At 38.9% G+C, this 12,689-nt stretch overlaps 1 protein-coding gene across 2 annotated transcripts; it reads right to left on the reverse strand.

The window, feature by feature from the left end:
* toporsa (topoisomerase I binding, arginine/serine-rich a) lies at positions 1-6,437 on the reverse strand. 2 transcript variants are annotated; one of them, XR_004565278.1, is made up of 3 exons: positions 6,282-6,437; positions 758-3,705; positions 1-620 (listed from the first exon to the last, which is right to left on the reverse strand). XR_004565278.1 is itself a non-coding variant. In XM_034188474.1 (2 exons), exon 2 carries the CDS (start codon positions 3,700-3,702, stop codon positions 1,267-1,269), a length of 2,436 nt encoding a protein of 811 aa, XP_034044365.1. In that variant the 5' UTR covers positions 3,703-3,705; positions 6,282-6,437; the 3' UTR covers positions 1-1,266. The 2 variants fall into 2 exon arrangements, 1 of the variants encoding a protein (XP_034044365.1); XM_034188474.1 differs by having other exon boundaries at positions 1-3,705.
* Positions 6,438-12,689: the final 6,252 nt, after the last annotated feature.

The raw sequence follows: 12,689 nt of genomic DNA on the forward strand, positions 1-12,689 counted from the left end.
ATGAACAATTTCATAATTTATTCTTTATACAACACATGAGATCATTGTGAAATCAGAATGGGAGGTCACCAGGTCAGGAAGAGGCCATGGCTCAGTGCGGGTCGTCTGTTACACAAAGATGAGCAGCTCCAATCCAAGCTGTGTGTCCAACTTTCAAGTGAGCAAGGCCATAAACCCCAAAGTGCTCAGGTCAGCACCTTGCATGGCAGACGTCTAAAGTTACTTTGACTAAAAGTGTCACATAACACATAAAAATCAACCAAGGTAAAGTTTCTCCAAGAATAAGGCTAATTTGTTAAAAGGTCAAAATCTCCATACTCCCTGAGTGCCCCTTAGAAAATGAAACATTCTTCATAAATAAAAAACAAATTTCCAGAAGTCAACAACCCTCAGTGGTGTCACATTCACCAGAGTTTATGATGACAACTTACAATTAAATCATATAGAAGTCAAAAAAGTAGAGCATGACAACCTAAAAAGTTAATTTATCCACTGATGAACCATCTTCAATTTGATATTTAGCTCAGTTTATATATCAGGGGCCTCAAGACCAGAGATCTCAAACTGGTTTCAGAAAAGGCCAAGAGGTGTGCAAGTTTTCATTCCTACCAATCCTTCTGCTCAAAGTGTCATTCAGCAGTGAAATATAAACCTGCAGTTGTGATAAAAACCTGCACCTTCAGCGCTGGCTGGAACCAGTCTGAGGCCACTGCTCTCAATTGTCAAATTGGAAAAGCTGGGCAGTCGGCACACCCACCGTATGGGTCACAAACAGGTGACCTTAAAGGAGAAATTCTGCATTTTGTTTTTAAACTGGAGTCTATTTTTAAGATTGATTGGGTTCAAGATTTAACTCGTCTAAACACCAGACTCCACTCAGTATTTATCTGCTGCAGATGAATGCTGAGCTGCATTCCTAATCAATGGTTTTAGTTTCCTGTTTCTAATGTAAATAATCACATTTACCTCTGCAGCTAATTGGCACAAACTTCCTAACACTTGAAGACATTTTAGCATATTCAGACATTTTACTGCAGTATTTTCTGTTTTCCCCATACTCTTGTTATAAGTGGCTATTGTGGCCATTTAGCATGACACTTTAAACAATCAAACTAAATCTGATAAATAGGCCACAGGTTAAAAAAAAGTCAGAATTCTCCTTTAGCAAACTGAACAGTTTAAAATTCTGCTTGATTACAACTGAATCAGTGGCCAATTTGCACAGTGTGAATCTGCTTTTAAGAACTAAAACGAGTGAATCTGCTTTTAAGAACTAAAACGAGTTCCATCTTCTGGCTCTTCCTTATGACTGCTGCTGGCAACGTCCCTAAAATAATCACTGTCGCTATCGATGGTAATGACTGTGTTCGAGCGTCTCTCTGTGCCGTCATTACTCTTGTGCCTTTTGCTTTTCTTCTTGTGTTTCTTTTTCTTGTGGCGACGCTTGCTTCTCTCAGAAAAGCTTTCATCACTGAAATCCTCCATAGTCAGGCTTTTGCTGCACCTTTTTGACCTCTCTTTGTATCTTTTATGATCCTTGCTTTTTCCCTTTTTCTTGTGTTTTCTCACCAGCGTGGACGAGTCACAGTCAGAGTACGATGCAGAATGTCTGCTGTAGATGAGGTCCTCCAAATGTCGTGCTTTGTATTTCCTCTTGCCACCAGGCTTGTTATGGTGAGATCTTGGTGAAGGTGAACGACTGCTGGAGTAAGTCCTTGAACGCGAACGCTTCCTAGCTCGCCGCCGTGATTCCCTGCTGCGGCTTCTGGAGTGAGAGTAGAAGTGTCTGTTTGAGTATTTATGGTAGTTGCGGCCCAAAGAACGCCAGTTTCTGTGATGAGTCTTGCCATCGTCACAGTCTCCGTCTCGACTGTGAAAGCTGTATGACTGCACACTACAGCTATGTGACAATCTGTGATACTCGTAACCAGAATGGCTGAAATCATCATCCCTCCTTTTATTGTAGCTGCTGCTACATTTTGAGTATGAGGCATCTCGAGTGATGGAATAAGAACAACCTCCATCAATGAGGAAATGACTGCCGTTACCCGGAGAGGTCACTGGACTCCTGTGCTCTGTGCTTCTTGACCTCCTCCACCTCCTGTTCTCTCTGTTCTTAGACCAATGCCTCTCCCTGTGGTTATTATGATCATATCTTCCCTCTGTGCCTTGACCATCTCTATTTTTTCTGTCTGATTTATGAGATGTTTTGTGTTTTTTAGATGTAGAAGACCACCTTTCATCTGCATTCAGCTGATTATCCACCAACACTGCGTTCTGTGACCTTGAGCCATCAGCTGTGTCACTGCTCTGAGAAGGTTGAGGACTAGGACTGATGAATCGAATGTGTTGAGGAGCAGGAGGCACTTCTGTAGAATCTTCAGCAGAAGATTCATCAGAGTCAGAAGAAAGTTGGACCAGTTCAGGAGTGCGCTCTGCTCTGGGTTTAAGAAAGCTGACAATAACGCAGTCATCACTATCAGAACAATAGTCACTGTTAACTTTACTATGAGTTGCTTCTGTGTGATTACGAGTGCTGGAAAGCTGTGACAAAGGTACAGACTCTGCTGTGTCCTCCTCAAAACTGGTATCACTGTCAGAGTCCGGGACAGTCAGATTCTCCCTATTTTGCTCTGCTGCTGTAAAATATGATGGTCCAGGTGTTTCATCATCCCACACGGAGGAGCTCAAATTAGATCTGGTATCTTCATGTGGTTCCAAGTCCAAAGAGTTTGGCTCATCCTCTGAGATGGTTATTACTGATGAGTTGGTGCTGCCGTCTTCATTGGTGAAAGAGCCGGGGCAGTTGTATACTGTGTTCTGATCATATGCATCCACATTGAAGGGACACTTGGCAAAGCTGATGAACTCATGCAGAAAGTGATCTGTGCGACCCTGAAGAAACGGCCTCAGCTCGTCTCGAAAACTTGCATCTTCCATGTCACACTGGGTAATACGTGACATGATGATGTGTTGAACTATGTTGACCAGAGAACCATGGGCACCATACAGCACAACAAGCTCTCTTTTTAACCAGGGGATCAGTCGATGCAAGCAGGCAGGATTTCTTCGGTAGAACTCCGCTGAGGTGTCTCTGGAGCGACCACCATCCAAGATATTTGTAACTTTCAATCCTTTCCGGTACAACTCCCTCCTGAAGTTGATCATTTCTTGTTCTCTGACTTTATGCAGTGCCGTGCCTTCCCTTGCAGCCCTCCTCCTGGCTGCCAACCTCATCATCATCTGCTTGATATATCTGTACTGAGCTTGTTGGTGAGAATTAACTGAGGCTTCAAACATCACACCATTGTCTTGAAGTGGGGAAGTCCTCCTCTGAAGCGCTCTGTGTACTCCAGTAAGAGTTGTGCGGTACCTAAACCGAACGCCACCAAAAGTGCCAAAGGAGCCATTATCTACCGGCCGCAGGTCGTAAGTCTGAAAGTCATGTTCTGAATTTATAGTGTGATAGATGGAATTAAATGGCTGTTTGCATAGAGGGCACTCTGCCTTGTTTTTGGACCACTCACGAATGCAACGGAAGCAAAACTTATGCAAGCAGGTGTCCGAGTAAGCAATGTTGTTAAATTTGTCCAAACAGATCGGACATTTAGAATCTGGTGACAACTCTGTTGACATTTTTTCAGAGGTATTCCTTCTGAGACTCTTCTGTGTCTGCTGCGGCACAAACTTGATTGCAGACATTATCTGGAGGAAAAAACAAAAAGTCACAATTAGGGATGCATGATTACACGGTGGGCGGCACTGGGTGGTAACGCCCACCACTTCAGCTGTGCAGCCACACTGCACAGTCTGTTACAAGGACGCAAAGTGCATACGGGACCATTTTTTGATATTGTGGGAGTTAAAATTTCACTTGATTAAATTTGTGCGAGTGCATTTGTTTTGTTGACAGCTACCGCCGGGCATTACAAAATGTGACAGGGCGACAGTGATGCAAGCAACTGTAAGTAAAGTAGGTGTGCATTCAGGAGCAGAGCAGACACTCCAATCCTGCTTCAGTCAAATCAGCCTTGGGCACAATGCACATCAGGGCAAAGCACAGAAAAATGAGCACTGAAATATCACAAGTTGAGAATCGATTGTGCATAGATATTGTTTGGATCCATGAGTGTGCAATTTTCCACACTGTACGGCTGGAAGCTCTGGTTAGGGAGCTCTGTGACGGCTTGGATGAGGATTATATTCTCTGCAGCACCTCATAAAGAGAGAAACCAGTAAACAGAGTGAGTTTAGAGCAAAGTGCAGCTTTAAAATTATATAATTGAATTATCAATGATAATAAATTATCCAAAACAATTAGCTGATTAACTCAAATAATTCGATTACAAAGTGTTCAAGTCAAATTCTGTGCCTCGAAGCTTCATTTAACGTTGTAGTACATAAGCCAGGCCTGTGTGTGGCGTTGTAATGTCCCCAGAAAAAAAAACAGAAGATGACTAGAGCATGTGCATGAGCCATGTAAGAGCTCATTAATGCATCAAAGCTATAGCTTTCCAATGTGACACACAGAGTAAGGTCAAACCTTTTAAGAGAAAGATGGTCCATGCTGATCATCTAAAATAGCTTATTGCACATTTAAAGCGAAGCAGTACATTTGTCTGTTTTTAAAAAAAAAAGTTTGGTCCTCTGGCTGCTCTCTGCTCTATGGCAGCCGGCTGCTGTCTGTCTCTGCCCAGTGTGAGGGGCTAAGCGCTCCGGTCACACCAGGTGAGTCACAGCTCCGCCCCCGGCCACACTGACAGTCTGTGAAAGAAGATCCTCTCAGCAGAGGTCCACTCTTTCCTCTGTGTTTTACTCAGACTCGCACTGTTTCACTTTTTAATTTTCCCTTTTTTGAGCAACACACAACACTTCCCAAACACTGTAACTTGAATAAAAAAGCGAGGCTTGCATGTTCAACCTCCAGCTGAAATGCATCTGCTGAATCACAGAGAAAGAGGGATTTAAAAAAAAAAAAAACAAATCATGCAGGGACCCAATCCACCAACCTTAAAAAAAAATGTTAAATGTAATGTTAAAACATTATGTGAAACAAATACCTAAAAAGCCTATGAATTAATCAACTCAATTTGTTTTTATTGTTGAGACAATAACCTTAGTTTGCAGCAATTTTACATCTAAAACCCCCCAAAATATCCAGGGTTAAATGAAATAAATGGTCAAGATTGATTTTTATCTATTAAATATTTTTAATGTGTCTGAGGATCATCCAATTTTATTTTATGCATTACCACATTTTCCAGAGTATAAGTCGCACCAGAGTATAGCGCCTTTTTTCTGCATTATCAGCTCTTTAATTTGAGCTTTTTGTGCACTGTTGAAGTGTAGTTTCTATTACTCACATTTATTCAATCATTACTGAGTTAATTTTGTTTAGTGCTTTGATTCCTAAGAAAGCCCTGTATAAATAGTTATAATTATTAACAACAAATGTGATTTTTCTGAATACAAGTCAAAAAACAAAAGTGATATACTTGGGAAAATATGTTAAGTAAATAGTATTAATATTAAATAGTATATGCCATCTGTGAATGAATGTTCAGCCAAAGTTAAAAGAACAAAAAGATGTTTTGTTGACATTTGTGGTTACCTTTTTTTTTTTAAATTGTGATGTTGCATAGACTCCACAAATTATGTAATTTCACTGGTATTGGAACAACTACTAAAGTTCTAGTTTAGTCACATGATCCGTACTGTACTTGGGACTGTGTGCAATCAGCAGAGATATTAGCCCTAAAATCCTGTTTACCCCAATAGACTTGCAAAACAGTAAATCTATTTATCAGCACAAACTAAATACAACGGACAAAAATAAGTACAGTGGCATTAACACAAATAAAATACTGCACTACATATGCAAATAAAACATTACTATCTGTAATTCTACAGGAGAGAAAAAACAGAAGAATGATTTTTACTAACAGTAAAGAACCAGAAAAAATACAATAAATAAATTTAGAGAAAACTATAATAAAATACACCTGTGACGTTGTCTGATTACTCTATAAAATGACAATCGTCAGTCAGTCAACAGGCTAGTTAGCTTAGCATGCTCTCCGTAAATAAGTGCCATGGTTCAATTTTTAAAAAAGGAAAAATATGAGTCTACTGAATCAAGATGTTGTATACTCAGAATTCCGACATTTTATCGATGCTTAATATCTTTCATTAGTTCATGACCAGAGTTAAGAAGTTAGCTAGCCAACACTTAGCTAACACTTAGCACTCAGGCAGGAAAGTTAATCAAGTACATTACTTACCACTCAGGTCCGCAAATACTCTTAAGCCACTTTCTGCGTATTAGTCTTATGAATGGCCTCCAATAATTCTGCGTTTTGAAGGCAGTCATTTATTACAGAACTTTAAAACAGTCTGAACAGACAACGCGCTATGAGCGGAACTGTTGGACTGCTCTCGCTCTCGTTCTTCTTCTTCCTCTTCATTCTTATCCTTATTGGTGCATTGCTGCCACCTTCTGCATTAGTTCGTTATAGCAGTACTAAATCCTCTGAGTCCAAAGTCTTTCAAGTATTTAAAAAGCCCAAACTTACCCTTCCCACTTGACCCTATGTCCAAAATACTTCATACAGAAACGTCTTTCAGGCCTGTTCTTCTAAATTCTGAGAAAAGTTCTTGCCTTTCTCTGGAATATTTATTACAGTACATGTGCACATTGCTCCACTGTCTCTGGCTGTGGACATTTCAAACATAGTCCATCCTGATGTTTTCCCAGGAGGATGAGAATACTGTACAAGAAAGTATGCCCAGTTCTCAGTCTGGCAATAGTGACTTCATCCTTTCTTTTCCACCCTTTGCTTCTACAACTATTTACTGAATCTATCACAAGATATTGAAAATAAATGCCTACTAGTCTCCTGCATTTTTTCCATTGTAAGTTTATTTCTCTCCTGACAATACACTTGCTCTCTGCTTTAAAAAGGTTAATACTGATGTCTATGTTTTGATTTGTCACAGCTTTTTTAGACAACCTATCCACCTATTCTCATTTCTTGGGATACCTATATGTGCTGGAACCCACATCAACATTATCACATCCCCTTTCCTTGCCACTAATCACAAAAAGAATGTCATAAATAAGGTCTTTCCAACTCCTGGATGAAACTGTCCTATTGATAGCTGACACAGAGTCACTGCACACCAGCACTTTACAATGATAAATCTATGATGTCCATTGGACTGCTATTATAATAGCCACTAACTCCATATATTCAGGAAATCTGATGTTGTCTTGCATGACTCAATATATCATCCTTGGACTACAAAAGCTGCTCCACTAGCACGTTTCTGGACCCTTCAACCCGTCAGTAAAAAGTAACATGTTCTTGGTACCTCTGTTACGTGCTCATGAAATGCATTGATTGGACACCATTATTATTCTCTGCCTTAATTTCAAGTAGTGCAAGGTCAATCTTAGGTATCTCTAACTGCCACAAAATTCCCGGACAGAAAACCTGGTCATGCAACAATAGTTCCTTTGGTACTACCTCTCCTGACTATCCAAAGCGTAGCAATTTTGCAACTTCTCTCTCCCACCTTGGCTGAATCAGTACTTTAACAGGGCAATTGTCTCTCTGACCCATGAGGTTTATCCAATAATTAGCCTAAAGTTGCTTTTGATGCAAGCTAAGTGCCATTTCTCTTGTTTCACACACTGGAAATGAAAGCACCTCTCCTGACCCAGAGCCTGAACTATAGATCCAACTAAGAGAAAACTGTCTTGGGAGGCAGATCCATATGCCAAGCTACCATATTCCATTCTTGATCTTATCAAATATACATAAATTTGCTTTAAAGATGCCATATCTGCTCCCCATTCCAGCAAGACACCTCATTATGTTCATGACCTTTTTGCATTTCTCAACCACTTTCAGGTGATTCTTTAACTACGGGCACTATTGGCCTTGTAAATGTAATTTCCACCACACCATTGCCTTACAATATAAAGCGCCTTGGGGCAACTGTTTGTTGTGATTTGGTGCTATATACATGTGCTCTGATCTCACTGTTTATCTCCATAGAAACTATCCAAACAATCTTTCATACAAACTGTTTAAAGGGACATTACAGTGTTGTGGTGGAAATTACGGCAATAGTGTGGGACAACTACATTTTGTTTAAAAAAAATCACAACAGTTGTATGACATTGAATACCCCAATTATGTTTTGATTATTTTACTGTTATTCAGAGATATTTTAAAACATTAGAAAAAACGTTTCTTTACCATTCATTTTTATCATTGAAGATCAAAAGTCTGGGTGTGGGACAAGCACAAAACGGCAATATTTGCATATAATGATGCTGAAAAAAGGTGAAAAAGTCATCATAGACTACTTTAACACACTTTCATTGTAAAGATAACTATAAAAGTGTGAAATTTCCCCTTTTTTCTGTTTTTCATACAATATGATCAAAGGACATAAGTGCCCATAGTCTAAGAATCACCCTTTCATTATATCCCTCCATGCAAGTCTTGAGCGAGCAAAAAAAAAAAAAAAAAAAAAAACTCACAAGAACCTAAAACTTGATACTCTGTCCAAATTCCTACCATATAGCATCAGTTTATATTTTCTTCAGTTTTCTTCCTAGTAAAGAACATTTAAAAGCTGCTAAAGACCCTCCTCACTTAAGTGTCTTAACATTATTTTTTCCAGAAAATGACTTTTTTTAACTTATATTTTATTAAACTTCATAACACATACAAATCAACATAAATATGTCCAGGTACAGAGTATTATTATTTTAAACAATGTCCATTTTTTGTTCCATTTGTGGTTCCCGTAGTCTCAGTCTGTGTTAATTTTTCCATTAAGAATATGTCCTCCATTGTCGCGATCCATTGGTCTTTTGATGGCACGTCCACCTTCACCCACTTCTTCGTTATACATTTCTTTGTTGCTATTAACATTACCATTACTAAATATTCATTACATTTTTCAATGGTGCCATCTCAAAACTTACTCAAATAAACGAGTTCAAGTTTCAATGGAATTGCACATCCTAAAACTTGATACAGGATATTACTGACAACTTCCCAAAAATCTAAAAGTTTTGGACATTTCCAGAAGGTGTGAGAATGGTCTACATCCATCTTCCTACATTCTCTCCAGCATTTCTGATGCACCTGTAGTTACTTTTTAACTTGGGTGTAATAAAGTATTGTATCAAATTTTTCCAGGCAAACTCCCTCCATGTCTGGGAGCTAGTAATTGTACAATAGAATTTCAGGAGCTGACTTCTTACATTCAGCCAATGCAGCCTTTAACTCATCCAGAGTAAATGGAACATTATCCTTCTCTTGAAACGTTCCTTTTCTTTGACTAGCTCACAAAGAGGCTCTCATATTAACCTCTGTGGACTAGCTTCAGAATAGCTTCCCTCCATTGTTTCTGCTCTGCCCCTTTTCTCCTCTTTAGGTAGATTACAAGAATTGTGGACTCTACTCAGAGTTCTCACCATCATTTGCCTTTTCTGCATTTGATATTGCCACCTGCTCTCCATCAGAAAGAATAGGGTAGCTCCACTCTCTTCTATTACCTTCCCCATTTCCTTGTTCCCTATCTTGTCTAACACAAATATACCCAAATAACATAAAATCCAATCTACGCTGTAACCATGTTTCTTGAATACATATAACATCTGGTTTCTCAGTTCTACTATCGATAAACTGTTTAAAATCCTGTCCGTTTGCTGGTAAATGTCTTGCATTTCATTGTAACAGTAATCAATAGGATCATCCCAAACTATTCCCTTCCTGACTTGGTTGCACACTGAGCCCATCCTGTATTTCTTCCCATTTTAAATCCACCACATCCAAGTCCTGTACTGCCGCCTTTATAATTATTTGAATTCTGTTTTTAACATCAGCTTTTACATTTATTACCCCTACAATAAAGATAACCAAGTCCCTCTTTTCTTCCAATGTCCTAGTTCTCTTTCAGCATTTAAGTTTCCCGTCTGATATTTCCTCCGTCAACAGTCTTTGGTGGTTTGACTCTTTTGAGTGCTTCTGCATACATCTTCACCTTCACTTTTGCATTGTGAATCTCAACTTCTCTTCATGACTTCACACCCCCAGTATGCAGCACTGTGGCCTCCACCACAGTTGCACCATTTTGGGCTCACTCCCTCCTCAGTCTCCATAATCATGGCCTCCACCACACCTGGCACAGCTTTTCTCACCATTACACTTTTGCCACATGGCCAAACTTGTGGCACTTAACCCTAACCCCCACCCTGTCCCTCATGAATCCCAACTATACCTCACTTGGTAGGCCTCATGCACTGAACTGTATCAAAACTGTTTTTTTTCTAGATTCCATTGGTTAGATGCTTTGCACTTCTAACTACTCCACATCTAACCGTTACAGGAATCCCATAGATCACTCCTTTACTTCTATGTTCTCCCACTCTCGCCTTCACCACCACCGCTCTCCCAACAGCTTGCAACTTTTGAGCTTTCCCACTCTGCTCCACTAAACTGAATCTAATTAACAAGTTTCCATCATTCAAAACTCGAGCAAACCTCACATTCCCAACCTGAGTTTTACACATTTTGTAAGCATTAATGGGTCCAAGCGTTTAACTCTGCCTTCAAATCTCACATTAAACTGTTCCTCACTCTGATTCCATTCCTTGTCCTCTTTGATCCCTTATTAACACACCCTGACACCCAAGTACTACTCCCATCTTCCTCTTCTAAACTGTCCATATTCCAACTACTCTCTCCCTGTTCTCCTCCTGCCATTCCTAAGGGAATACCTGTGAGAGCACCGGACCTATACAAGCCTTATAGGTCCAGTGCCCGTATAGGTTAAATCTGCGTTTGCTTTTATCTGCAGTTTATATGATCCAAACTGTCCTGGAACACTGTATCCTCTCCCGTCTTTCGTGACTGATTCTTGCCAAAACAGACTCCATGTCCCAGATAGACTACTGTAGCATTTTTGCTTTTTGTTTGTTTTGTTCCACAAAATTGACAAACTCACTGACTGAATGCCACACTACTATTATTGTGAACACCACCTTTTCTACTTTTTTTTTTTACTAATGGCCAAATTTCATAGCCTTAAGAGTGTGCATATCATGAATGCTTGGTCTTGTTGGATTTGTGAGAATCTACTGGTACCTTGTTTCCCATGTAACAATAAGAAATATACTCAAAACCTGGATTAATCTTTTTAGTCACATAGCACTACTATTATTCTGAACACTACTGTATGAACTGAGGAACACACTAACAACAAATATTGAATAATACAGTGTTTTTGATGAGCGGTGCCAAACTTTGTTCTCCGAAGTGTTTGTTTTGAACCTGGATCTTAAAATAAATGACACACCATTGCATTGTTGACGTGGGAAATTATCTTCTTTTTCCACCCATCACAATTTTCACAGCCCAACGCTTATATAATGGGGCTATGTAGAGTAATTGCTAACAATAGCATATTTGCAATTAACTCGTACATAATCTCGTTATTGGTCACATGACCTCTGACCTTGAGTTAATTTGTAACGTCAATATGGATTAAACATGGTGAAATGGTTGTTTGTTGATCAAGGATGAAGCTGTTCAGTCTGGGAAAGAACTGATCAAATGGTGATTTGTCTGTGTTCATTTGGTTCGAGATGTTGGTCGATGAGCATGAGCTCCATTATTTTCCAGATTGCCTATAAAAGGGAAAGTTTGTCTGGAAAAAATAAAATGAGCAACACACTCATATATACACTTAAAGACAGACACACACAATTACGTGCAAACATACAAACACACAGTGGTACACACGCACATACACACAGGCTCTCCCTCAACTCAAAAATACTATAAATGAACCTTTTCAGCTTTCTTCAGTGGTTCATCACATTCAGCAACAGAATAATATAATCAGAATAAATTAAAGGTATCAGCCTAAAGCTGTCAGAAGTGCAATTTAAGATTAATTCTATTTTTTTTTTTACTGCAATTTCACCACTTGTTTAAAGTATAAATTAAACAATCATAAAAAAAATACATATATTTTGAACTGGAATACTGAAAATAATTATCTCAGAATTAGTATTTTCATCTGCAGTGTGCACTTAAATAATTTCAATAATGGCAATTTCACGGCAGGTTATATGTAATGTTTTCAATGTAAAATAATAAATACCAGTTGAGAAAGATCTGTCAATTTCTAAATGTTTTGTAATACTCCAAGTCACAAGAAGAATTTGGCTCCAACATGGCTCCCTGAGTCATGAATATATTTTTCACATCGTCATGCCATAACTTTCTGTATAAATGGGCTCTAGTGCTCTTGTCGATTTTTGGATGAAGTGTCACTCCTTTCCTAAAGCAACTTTGATGTGCTACAATTTCTTGTTTCTTCTTGTGTTTTGATAAATGAGTGGTTGCTCCATATTTTCACATTCTATTTATGTAACAGTATTTCAAATACATTTGCATTTAAAATGCTCTTTACTTAATACAAATTAGATGAGTTTCAGATTCAGAACCTGGTATTTTGTGAAGCAGTTTCCCAATTACAATGCAAATTTGACAATTTTTTTTTTCCATTTTGAGGATTAAATATTCATCTGAGCCTCGCCTGTGAAACCAGCAAAATAGAAATTTAATATTTCCTTATTTTCACAAATCTGTAGATTTGGA

The sequence above is a fragment of the Thalassophryne amazonica genome, chromosome 15 (genome assembly GCF_902500255.1).
Source record: "Thalassophryne amazonica chromosome 15, fThaAma1.1, whole genome shotgun sequence".
Lineage (NCBI taxonomy): Eukaryota > Metazoa > Chordata > Actinopteri > Batrachoidiformes > Batrachoididae > Thalassophryne > Thalassophryne amazonica.